Here is a 21,671-nt window from a genome sequence, read left to right on the forward strand (position 1 = left end):
CCCGGCAACCGCAGCGCCTCCGCCGCTGCTGACGTGATGACGTTAGCGAGCCCGCCCGTCCTGACCGGGCCTCGTATCGCCCTCTTGGCAGCTCCGGGATGGAGGCGCTGCGGGCGGCGGGACGCGCCGTGCTGCGGAGTCCGCGCCTCGCCCGGCACGGCCTGGGGCTCCGCCGGCGGCGCAGTGAGTGCGGGGAGCGGGCGGGGGCCGGGCGGGGCATCGCTCTGGGCATCATCTCTCCGGGCATCATCTCTCCGGGCATCATCGCCCCGGGCATCATCGCTCCGGGCATCATCGCTCCGGGCTCGGAGACCGCGTCTTGGGTCTGGCAGGGCCCGGGCCGGTGCTGCTGCCTGCTGTGGGGAACGGTGTGGGGTCCGGGGAGCGGGCTGTAGCCGTGCCGTGGGCCGCGGGCTGCCTGCGCTGTGGAGCAGCGGGGAGGGGGCTGCTGTGGGGCAGGCGGTGGCAGTGCTTGGGGACAGGCTGTGGGGCAGTAGGCTGCTGCCCCGGCTCTCCCTGGTGCGCTCCCCTGGCTGCCAGCCTCTTGCCCCACTTCTGAATCGAGGCCACCCGCACTGGTGGGCTGGTGAGACAGGCGGTGCTGGTGGTGCTGAAACACGATATGCCTTATGGGCACCCTCTGGAGGCCTTGGCCTCCTCGAAACGCTGTGCTTGGTCCACTGCATCGTGGACATGTGTGGTGAGCGCAGCGGGCTGTATGTATCTCACTGCAGGCTGGCTGCTGCGCTGCCTGTGGCACAGCCAGATCCGAGGCTGATCCTTCAGAACCAGTGGGAGGGCTGTGCTTAGGCTTTCCCAGTCACAGCTGCCCAAAGGCTTTGTTAGAGCAGCAGAGTTCACTCTGGCAGCGCTGGCGTGTGTGGGCTGCTCTCAGAGTTTGCAGGGAAACGTCGCTTGTCTGCCCTGGGTATAGGTCCCTGCTGCCTGCACGGTACCAGGCAGGTTCCCTAGCAGTTGCCATTTGTGCAGGAGTGTGCTGAGGCCAAGTAAGGTCTCTTGATTTCCCTGTGGGTTCAGGTTATTCCAATTATGAGTTGGAGCCTTCTGCAAATGTGCCAGTGGTGTTCAGGGAGCTAATCCCAGGAAAGAGATGAAAAATAACCCTGAGAAGTATTAGTTTAGTGTGAACAGTAGGTAACTGAGCAATTCCCAGGGAAGTGCAGGAACATGGTGTTTGCAGCAGAGCATGTAACTTCTGTGCTCCTGTTCCTTCCCTCTGTGGGCTAAATCCCCAAGAAGAGAGATGTGACTTGGTGTCTTGGCCCTTCTGCATATCTCCTCTCTTGCCATCCCTGTGCTCTTTGAGATTTGAAGAAAGTAAGCATGTGCTAACATCTGCAACAGCTCTCCTTGAAAATTATCACCAGAAAGTGCTTGGCACAAGAGAATTGTTCCTTTGTGTGCAGCACCCAAGTCCAATAACTAAAACTTTTGCCTTCGATGAGAGTGAACTTCCTGTTGAAGCCAGTGGCATCCATTTGTGTGTTCTCTGCCAACAGTAGTAGTGTCAGGATTGACACAGGATCAGGACTGCTTCTCCTACCAGCACATCTGCCATATGGTGCTGGTGATATGGACTCATTTCTGAAGGAAGCTGGAGATGTTGAGGACTGTCCCTAGGGAATCTTTTTTGAGTGAACAGACACTCTGCCCAATTTTATATTGTATTTTTTTACTTGATAAAAGCAATGGGATTTGAAAAGAGAAGACAAAGGCAACAGAAGCCAGTGCCCCTTTAATTCTGTGACCTGCAAAGTAATGCACTGGGGAGCTCTCTTCCCTCTGTGCACTGCAGTTCATACATAAAATGTGTATTCCTAGAAGCCAATTTGCATCTTTGAAATACCAGTCTGAGCTCTTCCTTAACACAAAAATCTCTGTGATGCAGTTGCTTCCCAGTTGTCTCAGCTTGGATTGTGAGTGCTGGACAAGCTACCCCTGCCTGGCAGCCTGCTGCTGCAAATGACGGTTACCAGAGGGTTTGGCTTTGGCTACACTAGGACAACTTGGGGGTTTTGATCTGACCAAGCACGGCAGCAAATGCTGCTGTTCCTGAGGTGTGCCAGCAGCTTAGGTGGGTGAGATGAATGCAGTACAGAGAACATCCTGCTTGTAGTGAAATAGATGAGACCCAGGAACACAAGGATTTTGCAGGTAGCAGTGAACACTGCAACATCTGAGGCCCTATGCAGATACGCAGGAATTTACTGTCTGTGCTGGCAGAGCCTGTAAGAGCCTCTAGGGATGGAGGATTAAAGCTTCGGGAGTGAACTCTCCTCTCATTCTAGTCCTCTTCCAAGAGTGTCACAGAGCCAGGAGGGTGCCCTGCTGAGTGCAGGGACTGCACTCACTGCTGCTGGGAACAATGAAGCTACAACAAAGTGGGGTGGCTCTGCTGGGCATAGCCATGGGGCTGCTAGTACTTGGCTTCTAAGGTGTTTTGTCTTTGCAGAGCTTCCTGAGAGCTGGGCTGATATGCAGGAGCCACTGCTTGAGGGGATGTGCTTCACGCTCAAGTATCTAGGCATGACACTGGTAGAAAAACCCAAGGGAGAAGACATGGCTGCTGCTGCCATTCGCAGGATCGTGGCCACAGTGAGAGATGACCCCGGGGCCCTGCTGTGCTGGGGTGGAGAAAAGCCAGTTCAGAGCCCAGCCCATGGACTTTGGGAAGCATCCATGTCCCAGCCCTGAACCCCAGTGAGGGATGGAGCTGTTCCCAGGAGGAGGGTGATGTGAAGGAGGCTGGCTGGTCTCTGGCTTTTTGATGTGAGGGGAGCTATTTTCCTGCTTCCACACCTGGAACATGGCTAGGAGCTGAGCTGTGCCTGTCACAGCATGGGGAGGAGGGTGAAGTGGTGGGAGCTATCCTTTCCCATATGCATGGCAGTAGTGTGAATGAATTCCAGGGGCATTTTATGCAGGCCACGCCTGATCTGCTTTTCCATCCCTGCAGCAGGAGCCTTTGCAGCAAGGGTCCAAGTGGATGTGTGAGGTGTCCCTGCCCATGGCAGGGGGGTTGGAACTTGATGATCTTAAGGTCCTTTCCAACCCTAACTATGATTCTGTGTCAGCCCATACAGAGTCTGGGGGGCTCCTGACAGCAAAGGCAGGGGTGAAGATCCTTCCAGATTAGCAGAGGTGTCTGGTGTCTCCCCACTCCCAGGCACGGGCAGGCGCTCGCAAGTTCCAGAAGGTGATTCTGACAGTGTCTCCGAGGGGCATCTCGCTTCAGGATGCAGACACAAAGGAGATGGTTGAGAACATCTCCATCTACAGGTGGGCATGGCATGTGGAAGGCTTGGGTATTCCCCAGCAGCCAGCAGGGAGACCTATGTGGTCTTGAGCAGCCAGGGAGGGATGGGCCTTGTGTCAGTGGGCCCTTCAAGCTCCTTTGGCTCCCTGAGGCCCGTGCCCTCTCCCTGCTGAGCCTCACAGCATGGCCTAGGGCTGAACACAGGCTGGGTCCTTGTCAACCTTGAGTTCTGGCCTCCAATCATGTCCTTGGAGGCAATCACCCACCTTTCTGTCCTTATTTTGTCTCAGTGTTTGAGTTCATACATTGGGTTGAACTGGGCATCAGAGGACTGAGGAGCACACTGGGCAGCACAGGAGGGGAATGCCTGTGAATGCAGAAATCTCTTACTAGCTGTAGGTGCCAGGCAGCCTCTGGACCTTGCTGGGCACATGGGCTGTCTGATCATTTGGGGCAGATGAAAGTCTCAGGCACTGTTGGCACTGTTCGTTGGTGGGCTGGCACCACAGCAGGCCTGTTACTACCCTGAGCAGCTCCTCTCTGCTTGCAGGATCTCCTACTGCACAACAGACAAGCTGCAGAACAAAGTCTTTGCTTATGTTGCCCAGAGCCAGGAGAGCGGGGCACTGGAGTGCCATGCCTTCCTCTCACCCAAGAAGAAGATTGTAAGCAGTTCCCTTCTGTTCTTGGCTTCACGAGGTAAGGGTAGGAGCAAGGGCCTTACTTGCCTCCCTTCAGAGAGAAAAGGTCCTTACTTCCGTGCACCTCAGCTGGAAAAGGAGCCAGGGAGCGTGTGTGCTCACATGCTGCAGAGACAGGTGGTGAGAGAAAGGAGGTTCTTCTGTCCCAGCTCCTCTGGGATCCCCTCTTGGGAGTGGCTGGGCCACATGCAGACAGACACAGCATTGAGCTCTGGCCTTCTGTGTGTGTGCTCCGCAGAGAAGGGCAGCGAGGGAGGCCTGGGGGCTCACATTTCATTGTAGTGGGGTTATCTTGGCTTGAGGGCCCAGATGGAAGGAGACGTTCCCTCTCTTTCTTATACACAGGCTCAGGCTGTGACTCTGACTGTGGCCCAGGCCTTCCAGATGGCATTGGATCTCTGGGAAGCAGCACATGCAGGTAGGAGGAATTTCTCAAACACATCTCTCTGCCTAACCCTGGGATCAGGGTCTCCAGTGTGGGACCCTCTCCTGGGCTGTGTGGAGGAGAGAGAGCTCACTGCCTGGCTGCTGTAACACACCAAGCAGGGAGACTGTTGCCCCTGCTGTTGTGTTCTCTGCCTCTGCCCCACATGGGGAGCCTACCCTGTCTTTGGCTGGGGTGGGGTTGGGGGCATCTCTGCTATCCATGCTGAGCTCTTCTGCATTGCTGAGCTTTAGCACAGCTCAGGGCTGTGTGGTACCTGCCCTGAGCAGTTGATCCTGCACCCTTGTTTGTGCCCTCCCCTGAGCACAGCAGGGGCATCTATCCCTTGCCCACAGTGCTGCCTGTGCATCCCTTGCTGGGCCTTCTTCAGGTTGCAGGCACTAACTCTGCTGCTTTTGCCCTGTCCCAGGCTCTAGGCAGGAACAGCCCCTTCACCCTTCATGTGTCTTGGAGAGCAGTGAGCCCGGCAGACCAAGTGAGCCAGCCCCCCCGGGGAGCCCTCCCTTCAGACACCAGTTTGGGGTACAGTATGTGCAAGTCTGGCTCATGTCCAGGGCTGTCTCACATTAGGGCAGGGAAAGAGTAACCCTTACACACCTCCCTCCTGGCATTCCAGGACCCTGTTGATGTCTGCACAGCCTCCGTCACACATGTTGGCCTAACATGAAGAAGGGCACTATGCTCTGTCTGTCTCACAAAGCAGGCACAGTTCTTCAGGTGGTCTTTGCTCCAGAAGCTTTCCTGACATACCCAGCATTGCTGCAGCCCTCAGCCCTGCTCTGCTGGCACTGTCAAACAGCAAACCAGGATCTGCTCTACACATGGTGGCACGGCTAGGGGTGAGACACTGTCTCTGAAGCTCAGCCCTGCCCATCTGCACTACACCTAGTGCATGTCCAGAGCCAGTCAGAGCATTGCCAGTGTTGCCGGTCTCACTGTGTCCCTGCCCAGGAGCCTCTGGACCCTTAGTCTTTGGCCTCATGCTTCCAGTGCTGGCCCAGCCTGGCAGTGCTTGGGATTATACTTGCTTACAGCCTGGGTGATCCTCTGCCTGGCCCTCCAGCAGCAAGATGTGTTCACCCCACTACTGTCTGGGCAAAGGTGCCCTTTATCTGTGCCATGCCTGGTGGATGACTGTGGCTTGTGAAGGGGCCAGGGACTGGTCTGCTGTTCCAGAACAGGCTCTGGGGAGACCAGCCTCAGTCCTAGCAGCTACTTGCCCAGGTAGTGAGGTGTCAAGGTGGGTTTTTTGGTTTGTTTGTTTACCAGGAGGAGGAAGAGGAGGAAGAAGATGATAACATCGTTGAAACCTTATCTGGGTAGGTGGTGAGCTGTTGTTTGTGTTCAGGTATCCCTCTGATGAACCCTGTCTTGTTTCCTTCTCTGTGCCCCATGTAGGGGCAGCTGCTGGGGCCATGGGCATGGTGGGAACACAGGGGAAATCTGCATGGGGGCAGTGGGGAGCTTCTTGCTGCTTTCTCTGCCTTTGTCAGCTGAGAGTTTGAATTAACAGGGAGTTGAGCTGTGGAGGGGCGGATCTTGCAGTTCAGCTTTTGCAGTGGAGCTGTGGGGTATAGATGCTGACCCTCAGGAAATGTACCCAGAAACATTACTTGTTTTGTTTCTGCCATTCTTTGCTGAGGCCAGCCTATGAGACACACACTCTGGTGGGACTCAGAATTGTCCCTCTCCTTCCACTGATTTCCCTGAGGCTTGGGCCGGGATGGAGGCCTGGTCATGCTACTTCTGTATGGACTAGGGCCTGGGCTGAGCTTGCTGGTGTCTGTCCTGTATTTGGGGGGAGCTGGTGGTACCAGTCCAACAGTGGAGGATTAACCTGTCGGTCCAAACAACCTGATCTAGTTGAAGATGTCCCTGCATATTGCAAGGGGGTTGGACTATATGACCTTTGAAGGTCCCTTCCAACCCAAATTATTCTGTGTGATTCTGTCTTTGCAGAAGTGCCTGTGGTGGTGGGTGTGAGAGGCCTGTTCCACTGTGGCTGTTCTCTGTAGCACCACAGGGCTGAGCCCAGGCTGAGCTGGTGTCAGCCAGGAACCAATATGTGCACAGACTAAGCTTTGTATGTAGCCCTATGAAGTGGCACCCCTTTGTATGTAGCCCTATGAAGTGGCACCCCTTTGTATGTGGGAGCTCCTGGTGGGAAAGAGATGTGGCTTTTTATCTCAGGACAGGCTGGCCTGGCAAAAGGGTTTGGTAGCAAGTAGGTGAGGACCTTCTGTGCTCCAACTGCCTGGTACTGCTGCACCATGCCTGTGTTGACAGGGTCATGAGCATGCTGTGTCTCTCAGCAGGCCTTGCTTGAGGTATAATGGGTGCTCTCTTCTCTTCTAAAGCAGCATGGAGGAGCTGGGGAGGGGAGCCCACTGCCGAGCAGGTAAGTTCCTTCCTTCAGTGCCGCTTTGCCACGTCCCCCAGCATGGCCTCTGCAGGGGTAGAGGGCTGATGGCTCACCTGGGAAGATCTGCTTCTGCTCCCAGGCTGTGCTGGGTTCCCGGCCACACCCCTCATGGACCACATCTTCCTCCCTCTTGCTTTTCAGAGTCAGCACCTCCTGTGCCCAGAGTGAGCTCTCCTACTGCACAGCTACTGTGCTACCGTTTGGGGCAACCCCCAGACAGCTAGAAGGAGCTGGCGGTGGCTGGAGACCGCCACACAGGTGGCCCCAGGACTGCTGGCCCCAAAACTCCCCTGGGCTAAGCCAGATCTCTGCAACCATGGACCAGCCACTCAGGATTCACCCTGTGCCTGCTTCTGGGCCAGACAGTGCCTGCTCCTGCCACTGCCCACCAGGCGCGGGGTCTGCTGGCACCGTTGCCATGCAGTGCACAGACTGTGACATCCGCTCCTTGTCCTGCTTTCTGCCTGCATGAACTGCCTCAAGCTGCAGCTGTTCCCAGCTCAGGCTGGTGCCTGCTTCCAGTGCATGCAGAGCCACCCCAAGTGCTCTGAGCTTGCAGGATGCAGCCAGTGTGCCTTGGATTGCACTGTGTCTGACCTGCCTTGCTTGTTTCTTCCACTTTTCTCCTCGTGGTGGCAGCTGGGGACCAGTTGAAGCTGTGCAGCCCCCCTGCAGATGGTGGAATACTTGCTTAGCATGAGTGACCCTCAGGGAGCAATAGTTCTTGGCCTGGAGGAGTGAGAGAGGCCTTGCCCCTGCCGTTCAGCCCCACACCGTCTCACGAGTGGAAATGAGCTGGTTTTTAAGGGAAAGCTATGCCCTTATAGGGAAATAAAATGATTTTTTTTTACTGTTGTTATTTGGGTTTGAGTGCTGGATGGGGTGCCATGCACCAGTGTGCCAAGGTACTGTGTGTCTGCTGTGCTGCCTGGGCTGTTCCCTGAGCTCATGGGAGCCTGCAACTGCCCTGGACCTCCCATGTCTTCCTGTCTTCCTCTGCTGCTGGCCCTGAAGGAGTGGGTTTGCCTGTGTGGAAGGCTGCTGGGGCCCAGGGTGTTCTTTGTTATCTTGGGGGGAGCTGGTCCACGCTGTGCTGGAGTGGTGCATCTTGACAACCTGTGAGTGTCGTCTCCACTGAAGAGCACTGACAACTAATGATGCTGAGGCAGGAAGGACACAAGCCTCCAGTGTGCCAGCTGGTCTCAACCTCTCCCCCTCATTTGCCTGCTCTACTCTGGGGTGCCTTTGCTCTGCTGCACGCCTGGCTGTGGTCCGGACACATGGGCAAGCCATGCACTTGGTTTCCTTCCCCAGATAGAGGAGGAGATGTCTACCTCAGCAGGATGTCTGATTTCTCCAGCAAGTTAACAGTTTGCAGCTGCCTTCTGTCTGAGGAGCTTGCTGCTGGGTTCCTGTATCATTGCAGCACATCTTGCCTTCTAAGGCTGGTGACACTGCCAGCCCCAGCTGAGTGGCCCTTGTTATGTGCAGCATGTGGTGGCAGAGCTGGTCTCCCAGCAGCTGCAGTAGGCAGGTGCTTGGGGAAGGCTTTCACTCTGGGATCCCTGCAGGTCAGCCAAGAGCTGCACACTGGTGTTCTCACTTGCGGTTTTGCATGTTGAATTGTGGGATCGTGCCTTTTCTCTCACAGCTGAGTGCACAGAGCAACCTGGAGATATTATTGGGGTTATTAGGGTGAGCAGGTCGTTGCCAAGTCAGCTTCCAGCACGGAGGGATGGCTGACCTGTTGGTGGTGTGGGTTTAACAGTCCTTGATGTGGCTTCCTGCCCTGCACTGAAGCAGGACGCTTGGCATCCATGCTGTCCTGCAGCTGAGTGCTCCAGGTAGTGCTGAGGGGTAGACAGTGCTGCTGCTAATGCTTCCACATGCTCATGGTTTCATTTGCCCTTTGCTGTTGTCCTGAGAATGACTCTTCACCATCTCCTTGCCACTGGGGAGGACAGTGGCCTCTACCTTGCTCCCTGGTTGCTGTCACATCTCTAGACAGAAGCATTCCAAACAGTTTAACAGCCTCTCTGTGGGACTTACGGTTGCTGAGGAGTGCTCTTTGCTGTGTATACAGCCCTGTATAGCTTCTTGCAGGACTTCTTGGGTGACAGTTCTGCTGTTATTCCTGGCTTTAACGAGCTGTTGGTGTAGTCAGTGAAGTGCTCCCTGAGACACAATCTCAGCCTTGTGTGTTGAGAACCTTTGCTAAGTCTGTTTAGTTTTAGTGATGTCCAAGCTAGCAATGAGTTCACCATCACTCACATGTGCTAGCACTGTCCAGTATCTCTTAAACTGGTGTGCTAGAATTGCTCCACAAGCCACACAGCCTTTTCCTTGTGCCACTGTGGTGCTGTTGCAGGGTGTCTGCTTGTAGGTGCCCTAGAAAAATACCTTTGTCGAACCCTGCTGCTGCCTTTTGTGTGCAGCACTCATCTCTGCAGTTCTCTGCCTTCCTGCACTGCCATGGTCTGGGAAAGGACTGGGGGCTTGGGGTTCTGCATCCAATTTTACATTTAACATAACAGGCTTTGTATGTGGCCACAATGACTGCATTTTGTCAGATGTTTTTGGTGCCTCTCCCAGCTCCTTGTCTCTGCTGCTTCGTTTCTTTGTGTGCCCCTGGTCTGGTTGAAGACCTCATGATAGTAGGCATGTGTCTTCCCTGACCCTCCAGGGCAGCACCTCTAAATGTTTTCCAGGGCACCAGAGCTTTTCAAAAACTCTGGTAGTTCTCTGACAGCCCTATATTTTTTTAAAGTATCTCCCTAAAGTTTAAAGTTAGCTGGCTAAACAAGGTGGTTTGTGTCTCTGGTGCTATGGCCACGCTCCTTGCAGCCCAAGTTACAGCACAGAAACACCTGCACCCCACCACCATGGTGCTTTTGCTGCTCAGGTACCCCTCTCCTCCCCAGACCACAGAGCAGCACAGGCCCTCCCGCCAGCAGCCTGCTGGGAGCTGCCTTATCCTCCTTCCTGGCCCTGCTGCCAGGGTGCCTCTGCTCTCTGTAGCCTGTTCTGTTGGTGCAGAGAAAGCAGCTGTAATGCCACTAAGGGTCAGAGGTGTGCAAGACGACCTTAGAGGACTTGCAGCTCTTGCACAGCACACACAAACAGGTCTCCTCGTAAGAGCCATACACACATGTTCAAGAAGTGCTGATACATGGTACCCACACATGTACACACACAAACCTGCACCTCAACAGGAACAATGCTGCCTTTGAGCCAGGATGCTTTTATTGAAAAGACCCTGCCACAGGGAGTCATTTATCCTGTCCCATTCTCATCTAGCCCTGCAGCAGGAGCTGAGCAGCACCTGGAAGTAAGAGTCCTGAAAGTGCTTTACTGGGAAGTTTATTCCTGGAAGACGATGGATCCTGTGATGCTTGAGTCCAGGGCTGCAGAGCCAGTACCCAGCTCAGTGACAGCCTGCAGAGCAGAGCATGGAGGGAGAGCAGTAGCCAGGGCACTAGTTGCCACCTCTGCAGCAAAGAACCTCCAGGTATCACCCTATTCCCTCCTACCACCAGTAGGAAGGGCTTGCCTGGGCTCAGCCTCAGCTGTGAACAGAGCAGTGCTGATACCCAGTGAAAGACTTCTGCCTGCAGGCTCTGGGGAGCAAACAAGCACAGTCCAAGCATCACCTTTTCACCAGCCCCTGTGTGGCTGATGGCTCATGTTGTCCTCCTACGAGCAGATTGGGCACATGACAACAAGCCAGCAGTCCACCAGCCCTGGGCATTCAGGGGCAGCCCTTTCCAACAGGACTGTGTCACATCAGCCAACCTGGTGCAAGCCACTGGTCCAGCTCCAGGAGTGGAAGCATCAGCAGTAACCATACCGTACCCCTTATGAGACAGGAGGAGCCAGGAGTGGGATATGATACTGTTGAAGCTAGTGTTGTCTCCGGAGTAGTGAGCTCTGCAGCACACATCCTGCTGAGACGTTGCCTGACCTAACCACATTATCTCCTCCAGGCAGCACAGGCACTGCACTGCCCCAGGGGTGCTCAGCAGTTCCCCCACAAACAGCTTGAATGTGTCAGGACTGAGCCCTAGCTGGGAAATGGCAAAGCTGCAGCCATGCTCTGGCACTGCCTGCTCCCATTGCTCTATGGACATCACACCACCCCACAGAATGGCTGTGCACTCCCTGCCCTTGGCTGCACACTTCGCAGGTGAGCCAGGTGCTGTGGCAGCACTAGCTCCTCCTGCTTTTTTGTGTCTTTATCCCCTGCAGCAGGGAGAGGCCTTGAAGCCCCTGCATGGCAATGATGGAGTGCAGCAGAGCCCCACTCTCCAGCAGGGATCCATTCTTTAGCTGTGCTTGCTGGGCCCCGCCCCGCAGATAACCCTGCCACCTCCTGGCCACGACTCCCCTGGCAGCACTGGGGCAAATGCCTGCATTGCCCCAGCCCCTCAGTCTCAGGGCCAAAAGGGCAGCTCCCAGAGCCCAGACACAGGAGCCGAGAGCATGGCCTGCTCCACGCTGCCTGACTGGAAGGTGTCCAGTGCCACAGGGCTGCGCCCATGCCTTTGGCCAAGCCAGCACGCAGGGACATTGCCTCCCCTCAAGCTGCGCCCCAGTCCCTCTGCTCCCCTTGGCTTGCCCCTCCGAGGCTGGTGGTGCGGCCCCCAACCCTTTCTCCACTCGGCGCTCCGCAGCAGCAGGGCAGCGGGGCCAGGCGTGCGGGATGGGCATGGCCACACACTGCATGCACGGCTGGGAACCGGCTCCATGCGCGTCCCTGGGCAGGTGCCCTCAGGAAAGCGTAAGTTCTGATACGCGGGTCTTCTTCGCATGCAGAGTTCCAGGCTGGGCGCCTGGTGCTGCCTCTTCTTCCAAGGCCTGCTTTGGCTCTGGCAGGATGCCCAGGACCCCAGACGCAGAGCTGGTGCTGCACCTACACCTCGATTATATTGACCGAGGGAGACTTCTTCTGTGAGAGAAAAATCTGCTTTAAGGCTCCGCTTTGCTAAGTGCCTGGGATGCAGACCCCACGGCAGAACCCCAGCTCCCACAGCAGGCACCAAACCAGCACACCTCTTCTACAAAAGGGCTGCCAGCTGCTGCTGAGCCCTCTGCCCTGAGCTTCCCATGAATAACCCGAGTGGTGATGTTCCAGAGCAGGCCTCAGTGAAGGCAGAAAGCGATCAGGGATAGACCAGTGCAGGAACCATAACAACAGCTCTTCAGCTGCTGGAACCCCCTCCTGCCTGAACCTGCCTATGGGATGCAGAAAAGGTGCAGCTTTGGAAGGGCATGGTGAAGCGGCTGTCACAGTGAGAGGGCAGGTACCACCCTGCAAATGTGGGAGCTGATACTATCCTGCCATCTCTTCCAGTGTTTCTCGTGCAATCGCCCATGAAGCACACACACACTACTCCAGAGAGACCAGGGCTCACTGCACTCTAAACCCCCTCAGTTTTTAAGGTAAGAGCGTGAGCTGGGGTGTCCCTGGAGAGAGCCAGAACCTGTTCAGACAGCAAGCCACAGCAGACACCATATGCCATACCTCCTGCCAGCCCTTCCCTCACCTTGCTTCGCAGCAGCCCTCCGCTCGGTCGCTCTGGTGTGCTGTGCTCCGAGGATGGCTTTGTCTTTTCCTTGTTGTTGTTGGAGTCGTTGTCCTTGATGATGTCGTACTGTCTGCAGAAGAGGGCAATCACCGCTGCCAAAAGACAGGGGATGTCTTACTGGCCCCTGCCTCCCCACCCCCAGCATCCCAGATGGAAATCAGCCAGGCCCAGGGAACCCTGGGGTGCTGGTCATATAGAATCAGAATCATAGAATGGTTGGGGTTGGAAAGGATCTTAAGATCATCAAGTTCCAACCCCCTGCCATAGACAGGGACACCTCACACTAGACCATGTCACCATAGGCACTGTCCAACCTGGCCTTGAACACTGCCAGGGATGGGGCAGCCACAGCTTCTGTGGGCAACCTGTGCCAGTGCCTCACCACCCTCACAGGGAAGAACTTCTTCCTTATATCTAACCTGAACTTCCTCTGTTTAAGTTTAAACCCATTACCCTCCACCTCTGCCATAACGGACCACCCTAGGCACCTAGGACAAAGAGAGATTCCTGAAAGACACCACCAGAAAACCCACATTTATTGGGAAGGGAGCTGGGGACAAATGACTTCCCATTCACAGCAGCTGCATATGATCAGTCAGGTGCTGACATAGCTCCTAGGCTTCCTTACTCCCAGGGCAACCTGCTGTTTGCTAGAGCACTGGCTTGAATCAAGTGCTGTACAGGAGCAAATCACCCATCTTGCAGTTTTAGCAGACTGAGGCATGACCTCCTACAGAGATTCAATGGACTTACTGGAAAGGATGCCAGACCCTTACCAATATGATTGTACCCTCTTGAACACCATCCTTTTCATGGGCCCTGGACTGCACCTCTGCACGAGCCTGCTGGAATGTTCTTGTGGCACTCACCTGCCCACATGAGCAGCACAGCCACAATGATGATAATCTCGCCTGTCTGGAGCTGCCTGTCTTTGTCCAGCCCTTCCATGGTGATGTCACCTGCAGAGAAGAGAAACCAAGCAGGGCTGGCAGCAGGTACCTTCCCACCAGAACCTACTTCAGGAGCAGCAACACTCGAGGATCTGAGAAGACCCAGAGGAAGGAGGCCCAACCTCCCCCTAACAAGCATGGGTATAGGACGACATCTTGGCTGGAAAGAGGACATGCAGCCTGTGGCTTTCCTGTGTCAGATAAACTGCACTCAATACCAAAGGCAGTCAGGGATTCTAACAGCTTGTTTGGGTTCAAGTAGGGACTGCACAATGCATGGGAGTAATCACTGAGGTTACTCCCTATGTAGAGACCAGGGTAGGTTAAGAAGGCCCTGAGTCCAATACAAAATTACTGAGGGGAGTAAGTAATCTGCTTGCCCTGTCTTCTCCAAATCTCCTTCTTATGGCTAGTGCTGGAGACAGACTCCCATGCCCAGTGGACCCCCTCTGGGCATCATCTCTCTTGGATTCTTGGATTATCTATCATGGACCAGCATGTATACAACCCCAAGGCAAGAAGGCACTACGTAGGTATGAGTAGGAAAGGAGAGTGGAGCTCCATCATTTGTCCTCTGGTAGCTTGCAGGCTAGGAGATCTGAGAGCCCATTCAGTATTTGCTTCCTACAGGCAGCAGCTGAGCAGGTCACAGCAGTTGTCCTGACTATAACCTGCTTAGCTGAATAGGGTGCCAAGACTTGGGTTAAGGAGGGGTGTAAACCAGGTCTTGGGGACATCACCATGGCCATAGTGCAGTGTACAACAGCAGCCTGTATAGCCCTGCTACCTATCATGATCCCATGTGTTCCAAGCAGCCTGCTACTCAGTGCAGCACCTTCCTTGCTGCGCATGTGCTATGGAGACCTCCACATGTGGACCCACTGGCAGCACTTGGGCAAGCTGGTAGGAGCCGCTTCACCTTGGTTGGAGCTGTTGGAAGGGAGGCGGTCGGTCTCCTTCAGGGTTCGGAAGTGGACACGCTTACTGGCCTGGCTTTCTCCATACAGGCCAATGCTCTGCACCTGGATGATGTAATCTGCATCCTCTGCCAAGTCCCACAGCACGCAGGCACGGTTGGTGGTGTTCACCTCCCGGATGAAGCGCTGCATCTGTCCATCTTGCCGCTGCCAGAGTGAAGAGCTGTCATCCCCAGGAGGCTGCTCCCAGCAAGACCAGCCTCAGCCCCCTGTCTGCAGGGCTGTGCTGGCCCTGCATGCTGCCCTTACTCCTCCCTTCCCAGGCAATCATCCACCCCTGAGGTGGGCCAGGCTGGCCAGCACTTTGCTATGCAGCATCCCTGTGCAGCCTGAGAGCCAGGTGCCTCCCTGGAGAATTATCTGGGGCTGCGGAGGTGGAGCAAGGCAATCAAAGAAGGGTTATATCATGGCTGAAGCACCATCATCCAGAGAAATCGCAGGGAAGCCACTGGTGGGACAGCTACCCCCAGTGCAGCCCACAGTCTGCTGCCTCCCACCAGGATGGGTGGCTCAGACACAGCACCCTGGTTTCTCAAAGGTGTCCTCAGACAGGTGGTAGAGGAGCTCCAAACTGCAGCAAAAGGACTGACATAGGAGCATGCTGGTAATCAGTGAGAGGGGTCCCCTGATCCCTGGGGATAGAGCCTGGGTACCTGCTGTAAGATGGCATAGCCGATGACCACGTCTCCTTCTGGGACGTCCCAGGAAACTGTGGCAGAGTTTGCCTTCAGCTGCGTCACAGTCACGTTGACAGGGGACGGTGGCCTGTCTGGTGAGAGGCAATGCACAGGAGAGAGGCAAAAGAAGAAGTCTCAGAACAGTCACTCACCCCCGCACACCACCCTGGGGCGGCCTCTCCATAGCAGCATGTTGGCCAGGGCTACAGGGAGCAGCTTCTCCAGTGAGTCTGTCCCCAGGAGGGGGATGGCACAGCAGGTCCCACACAGGTCCATGGGGCTGAGCCCCTGCCATCACTAACACATACATGGCATGGTGCTTCTTGGCCTGCTGGGCAGCTAGTGGGGCTGGAGGGAGGTGTGCAGGCACAGAGCTACTCCCTGCCTGTGCACCTGCCCTTCTGTGGCACCTGATGGCTTGGGCAGTCTTTGCTCGCTGGCCAGGGCTCCTCCCTGCCTGGCTGCTGGTGAGAAATGTGCTCACTGCACACCTCACCCTCTGCAGTGTCCTACAGCCAGGAGGGAGGACAAGCTCGTGAGGCATCTGACTGCTTCTTCTCTAAAGGGCTTGCTAGCAGCAATGGGCAGATATAGCCCATTGCTCATAACACGTGTTCCATGTGAAAGGGATTAGCAATGCTGACCACGTGCCCAAGCTGCCAGACCCAGCTAAAGACACATAGGGCCCACAGTAGGCTCCTTCCACCTTGCAGACATCAAAATGGGAAACGCATGAAGGCCTGTCCTAAGAAAAGAAAGAATTAGAATTTAAGAGACTGTCGTGACAATTTAACCAGTCCCTGCAGCTCAAAATAACATGAAAAGTGCCTGCAGCTTGTCTCAGAGTGCTGCAGAGACCCTGCTATCAGAGAGAATGACATTCACATCAGTTCTTCACAAGGACATCTGCTTGCAGATCTGAAGTACCTTCACTGCTGCTCAGATGTTCATCTGTTGCTAAGTTTACTTCATTCAGCTCCAGCACTAGCAGAAGCAGGCTGCCTGACATGATATACTCCTGCATAGCCTGGACACAGAGAAGATTTCTTGGCAATGAAGGCTGGCGTTTCTGTAGGGTCCAGAAAATCCAAACAAATCCTACATTAATGCAAGTCTTCAACCAAGACTGTGATGGTAAAAATCAAGCTTCTCTAAGCTCTGGGGCTGCCCCGTGGATATGCACATCACTGAATGCCTGGCATACCACTCAGAACTGCGTAGGAAGCAGCCCAAACACAGTATTTATATATCAACTGTGACAGAAAAATGGGGCAGCTTTGAATAAACACACTATGCAACTCAATCTGGCCATCTCATCTGCCTGGAATTACTCCTTGCTCTAGAGTGAGGAGGAAAACCCAATGCAGAAGGCAGAGCTGATTTCCCCAGCAGTGCAATGCCATCGGCTGCAAAGCTTGCAGCAACACTCAGCCGTTGCTATCCTTCAGAAAGCTAGCCTGACTGACCCATGCTCTGCACCATCACTGTTTTGAGGTTTCACAGAACTAAGAGCATGGCAGGATCCTGCATCGGAACAAAGACCTTCATAAAGCTAAATTTTGTCTGGAAATTACAAGCAGGAGCACATGAAGAAAGAAATTGAGGCTGCTGTTCATGTATCCTCTCTCACTGTAAACAAGACAGCGTCCTTCTACAAGCTGCTTGTGTAGTTCAATGCTGAGATTTATAAAGATAGAAAAAGAGCCCCAGAGGGCACCTGAGAACAAGAAAAAGAGATAACCAGAACACCACCAAGTAACACATTTAGAATTACTAGGAAAGGTAATTTCTGCACGTCAGCTATTTAAATTCACATCTGAATAGATGCAGCTTCAGAACAAACCAGGAGAAGGCTGTGATTCCCACTCTGAGAAAGGTAGGGTTGTGGTCAATTGTGGGCAATTAAGACATATAGGAGAGTCATCCACAGAGCCCAGAAAACACATTCTCAGAGAGACACTGGGGCTGCATCACCAGCAGAAGCCTGCTGCATCACCAGGAGAGTCACTGGAGACAACATGAGCAAGGACATCACGGGATGCTGCACCTTCTCTTTCAGAACAAGAGGCTGGAAAACTGGAAAGGATTTAAAGATAGACCCAAATGTCTTTTATTCCACAAAGAGTGTGTCTCCTTAGAGTTTTGCCAGCGGGAATCTGATTCACAACTCTAACCCATGAGAGGGAGTCTCTGAGCCATGTCTTTATCTGCACATCCTTGTCTTCCACCAGCAAAACAGGCTGAATAACACTGCAGTCCCCAGACCTGGCCACTGACTGGAGCATGTGGATTTTGTGGGCACAGGAGCTGAGGTCCCCATAGATGTGGTCTGGTCTTCCACTCCAGCCATGGCCTGTGTGCAAGTTAGTTGTACAACTAATGACTAAGCAGCAGACAGCACCTTGTCAGCCAGCAAATAACCACTCCCTTGCACTGTCCCAAGCAGAAGCATCTTAGGGGTGGCTGCAGTGTTTCTACTAGCCTTCAGGTTGTCCAACCGGACAACTGTAGCAGAACAGTTGTCCAAGGCAACCTCTATGCTAGCAAATATAATGAGGTTAGAACCACCCCAGCAATCGCATGGTGGAAGCTAGTTCTGGGAACTGCTTTGGTCTGAACCAGCCAGTATGGGCCCAAATCACCCTAGGGTCTGGCTCAGGAGTCAACACAAGCTATGAACCGTTCCTACTAGGTAGCACTGATGCGCTCCCCTCCCTGGAACTCATGTGCTTAGTGCTACAGATGTGACCAGACCCTGCCAGCTGGCCTTAGGACAAGAGCAGGACAACAGGATACATCTACAGTAACAAATTAGGTAGCTTTTTGCATCTAACAGAATGAGAAGAGATCTGAACATGCCCAAAGAGGGCTGTTGGACTTCGCAACCTTTAACTGCATCCAAAGAAATTAAAGGCAGGGTCTGATACCTCAGGAATGTAAAAGTCTGTGGATGGAGCTTGTAGCATGCTGCCTGCTCTGCAGAAGAATTTTCTAGGCTTCCACAGGGAGCCCGGCCGGCCCAGCCCAGGTTTCCAGGCTGGGGATGCTGAGACGTGGCCCTAGGGCTGAGTCACTCCATGGTTTGAGAACACGGACACTGCACTGATCCACGAGCCACACTGCTGGGTGCACACAGGGCTGACAGTATTGCTGGAACTGCACTTAGCTTGCACAGGCTCTGTGCAGGGACCTTCACTCACCAGCGGCAGAAGGGCATCCTGGGGAGGACACCACCCTGATATCAAACACAGTACACTCCAAGCCAGCATGATCTGCTGCTACACCCAGAACCAGTGCCCAGATGTCCCACATGGAGAAAGGGGCAAGAGGACATGGGGACACAGCACAGTCACAGCACACATGGCTGGTCAGTGCTTCAGGTCTCATGCATTGTAAACACACTTTGTGCAAGCTCCAGGCAAGCAGACCTGAACCCGTGTGATGGTAAGACCTGAAACTGCCCAGGCTGCAGTTCTTCACTGGAAAAACACTTCACTGGAGTGTCCCTTGGTCAGTTTGTTATTCAGAAAACAGCAGAAAATACATTCCTGAGCACACAGGATTTGCACACCTAGCATGAAGAGACGTTTCAGAAGCTGAAGCTAGAGAAGTTCACCCTAGAAATACAGGGGCAATGTTTAATCCCAAAGATATGCAAGACTGAAAGCTGGTATGACAAGAACTCCAAGGAACAGCTCTGTGAGCTGGAAGCTTTGTGTATGATCCTCACGTTAAACCTAACATTCTCCATCCGGCTCTGCAGCTGAGGTCAAAGCAGTTTCATGCCAGAGCTGTTGCCATAAAGATCTGTGAGTGCAAGGGCTCCAAAAAAATGTACTCTTTTGAAGCCAACTATTAAAAACATTCTGTAAAGCCAAGATGCTCTGGCAGCCTGCTGGGCTCTCTGTGAAAAGCATGCCCCAGTAAAGCCCTGCCCAATGCATTAATTGCTAATGGGTCTGCATCATTTATAAGTTATCCAGGTTCACTTTTGATTAAAGGCATATTAAGAAAATGGGCACCACCACAGAAAGAGCAATCACTTACTTAAGGCCTGGCACACCCTTTTGTCCTGTCAGCACAGCAATGCGCTCCTTTCAGGCCTGCTGAAGAGGTGGGAAGAGTTGGCCCAGTGTGCTGGAGCCAGCACTGCACCCTGAGGCTGGGCATGGGCACATGGGGAGGGCTGACCTGTGGGCAGCTGAGCACTGGACTAGATCTGCCACACCACCTGGCTTTGTAGGTTAGGGAAGGGGCCAGACAGATGCCCTTCAGGAGTGATGCTGGCAGATAGGGTGCTGCACAGGGACGGGGTACAGCCCCACTGACGTCCTCCCCATCCTGCTGTGACTCCAGAGAGGGGATCTCACCTGTCCCTCAGCCTGTGCCCTTGGGAGGGCTGCTCAAGGGCACCCAGATGTTTGCCCAACTTATCCCTGCAGCAAGCAGATAAGCATCAGACTGCACAGCTAAAAATAAGTGCCCCCTTTTTAACAACCCTAACTGCATCTCTTCCCTAATTTGTCAGGCCCTGAAGTACATATTTTGCAAAGAGACTAAAAACATGTCAGAACATATCAGGACATGTCTGATACTGGCAATTCAATTTAATATCAAGGGGCAAATAGACAGCAGAAGGCTGCCACTGACACAGGGTCATTCAGACAAGTCCAGGGAAGAAAAGACAGAGTTACCCCAGGGTGCCGACAGTGTCTTAGCAAACACCAGCCTAGAGAAAGCAAGGCAGGAAGGCACAGGAACAGCCTGTCAGCCAGCAGCCCAGCCTACAGCACTGGAGCATCCCTGCCAAGGGGCATTAACTCTCTCAGGACTCGCTGGTGAGGGACAGAGACGCGACACGGGGAGACCCTTCCTCCGCGGGGGACATGGAGAGCCCACAGTTCCCCACCGCCTCGCCTAGAAGTGGGAGGCTTCGGGAGCCAAAGCCACAGGCAGCACCTCCAGGTGCCCCCGGCGGAGCCTGGTGCCCTCCAGCGCGGGCAGCACGGCCGCACCATCGCACCCTGTGCCACGGGGAGGGAGCGGGACGCGACGCGGCCGAAGGCATGGCCAGCTCGGACAGCACGGCGTCCCGCGGGGTCTGCCCGGGGGCCGGAGCGGCAGGACCAGGCCTCGTGGCCAAGGCCATACCAGGGACAAGGGGAAACCCTCGGGGGTGTACGGGGGGGCCCCAGCCTACAGCAGCATCCGGCGAGCGGCGGACGGCCCAGACGGAGCCCGGCACGGTCCCTCGCGACAACCCCGCGTCCCCGCCAGCCCCGCCGCAGGAGGCAGCTCGGGCCCCGCGGCAGCGAACGGGGCGACACGCGTCCCCTTGTCCCGTCCCGCCGCACTTACTGGCTCGCACAAGGCAAAGGTCGCAGCTGAAGAGCACCAGGACGGGGTTGAGGAACGCCGAGAAGCGGGCCATGGCGGCCGGCCGGACCGCTGCCCCGGCCCGGGCGGCAGCTCTGCCACCGGCCCGGCTCCCTGCACCGCGGGACGGAGCGGGGCCGAGCCCCGGCCGCAGCGCGGGGAGGGCGGAACGACCGCCAGGACCTCCCCCGGCCCGCTCCGCCCTGCGCCGCCCCCCGAGCGGCACCGCAGCGGCTCCGACACCGCCTCCCAGCCGTATCCCCACAATGAGCAGCGCCGCCCCCCAGGCTGAGCTCCCCACAGCGCCAGTGCCAAGCCCGAGGGCTCCCGGTGTGTGTGTGTCAGCGCCGTACCCCGCTCCCCATCAGCGCCGCTCCCCGCGAACACCAGTGCCCGCCGCATGCTGTACCCCCAGGAGCCACCAGTGCCGACTGGCCCCATACAGTCTTCCCTCGCGCAGTGTGTTCACGCGTCTTTTGTTACACAATCACCTTCCCCGCTCGCAGTGTCCTGGTGTGGGCACTGCTCCTGCACCCATGCACAGCTTCTCAAGCCCATGGCTCCTACCCTGCTGGTTTGTCCCATGGCAGCATGATGCCTCCATGTCTGGCAGAGGCTGGCGGCCGCTCCATCCTGCTGCGATGGTATCGATATGTGGAGAGTGGCCAAGCGCTGTGCAAAAGGATCCAGGACCCTGGAGGGCTCCTGTGACGAGCCAGCCTCACAGACCCACGGAGCTGCAGATGCAGAGTTGTCACCCATCATCCTGATCCCTTTCTCTGATGATCCTCACTCGTGTGGTGCCATCAGTTAACAACTTTAACCTTGCAAAATTCAGGGACTTGCCTGAGCCTTTGGCAAGAGCTGGCCCCAGCAGAGCTATGCTTGGTCCCCATGGGTTACTCCTATGGGCAGGGGTCTTGTCAGGAACATGTGGAAGAGAGCTGCAGTTGGAGATGCTCCTGAATTATGGCACCCAAATGTTTGGTAATGGGACAGACACCCTTAAGCCCCATTGTGCTGTAGACCTATCTCCAATATGAGCTCTTGCTCACCTGCTAGGGAACTCTGAATGGAGGCAGGGAGACACTTTGAAGTATTGCTGAGAGCAATCTTTGTTAATCTGTGGGATGCTGGCTACCCTGGAGGTAACTCCATCCTCATTGCTGTCTAGGCTGCTACTCCCTCAGGCTTTGGGACAGTGCTTTCTGCAGGGCCAGCTGAGCTGCACTGCAGTCCACAGGCAATGGTTAACTATAAA

The 21,671-nt window shown here is 55.1% G+C and overlaps 2 protein-coding genes across 8 annotated transcripts; one reads left to right on the forward strand and one right to left on the reverse strand.

Annotated features, from left to right (window-relative positions):
• Window positions 1–31: 31 nt before the first annotated feature.
• LOC130592492 (low density lipoprotein receptor adapter protein 1-like) lies at window positions 32–7,353 on the forward strand. Of its 4 annotated transcripts, none has more exons than XM_057396857.1 (9): window positions 32–183; window positions 2,474–2,616; window positions 3,188–3,300; window positions 3,828–3,942; window positions 4,324–4,396; window positions 4,833–4,945; window positions 5,693–5,742; window positions 6,781–6,821; window positions 6,987–7,353. In XM_057396857.1, exons 1-9 carry the CDS (start codon window positions 99–101, stop codon window positions 7,067–7,069), a joined length of 816 nt encoding a protein of 271 aa, XP_057252840.1. In that variant the 5' UTR covers window positions 32–98; the 3' UTR covers window positions 7,070–7,353. The 4 variants fall into 4 exon arrangements, with proteins under 4 accessions (XP_057252840.1, XP_057252841.1, XP_057252842.1 ...); XM_057396858.1 differs by having other exon boundaries at window positions 6,784–6,821; XM_057396859.1 differs by having other exon boundaries at window positions 6,736–6,821; window positions 6,987–7,031.
• Window positions 7,354–10,066: 2,713 nt separating this feature from the next.
• On the reverse strand, window positions 10,067–20,587 carry FNDC4 (fibronectin type III domain containing 4). Of its 4 annotated transcripts, none has more exons than XM_057396863.1 (7): window positions 20,393–20,522; window positions 15,962–16,103; window positions 15,011–15,126; window positions 14,300–14,504; window positions 13,300–13,389; window positions 12,389–12,522; window positions 10,067–11,787 (listed from the first exon to the last, which is right to left on the reverse strand). In XM_057396863.1, the coding sequence occupies exons 2-7, from the start codon at window positions 16,056–16,058 to the stop codon at window positions 11,755–11,757; spliced, it is 675 nt and encodes a 224-aa protein (XP_057252846.1). In that variant the 5' UTR covers window positions 16,059–16,103; window positions 20,393–20,522; the 3' UTR covers window positions 10,067–11,754. The 4 variants fall into 4 exon arrangements, with proteins under 4 accessions (XP_057252846.1, XP_057252845.1, XP_057252848.1 ...); XM_057396862.1 differs by having other exon boundaries at window positions 10,067–11,790; window positions 20,393–20,520; XM_057396865.1 differs by lacking the exon at window positions 15,962–16,103 and having other exon boundaries at window positions 20,393–20,587.
• Window positions 20,588–21,671: the final 1,084 nt, after the last annotated feature.

Source organism: Pezoporus wallicus, unplaced genomic scaffold, assembly GCF_028554395.1.
Source record: "Pezoporus wallicus isolate ANWC-B61680 ecotype Strahan unplaced genomic scaffold, APGP_CSIRO_Pwel_v1 contig_7265, whole genome shotgun sequence".
Lineage (NCBI taxonomy): Eukaryota > Metazoa > Chordata > Aves > Psittaciformes > Psittacidae > Pezoporus > Pezoporus wallicus.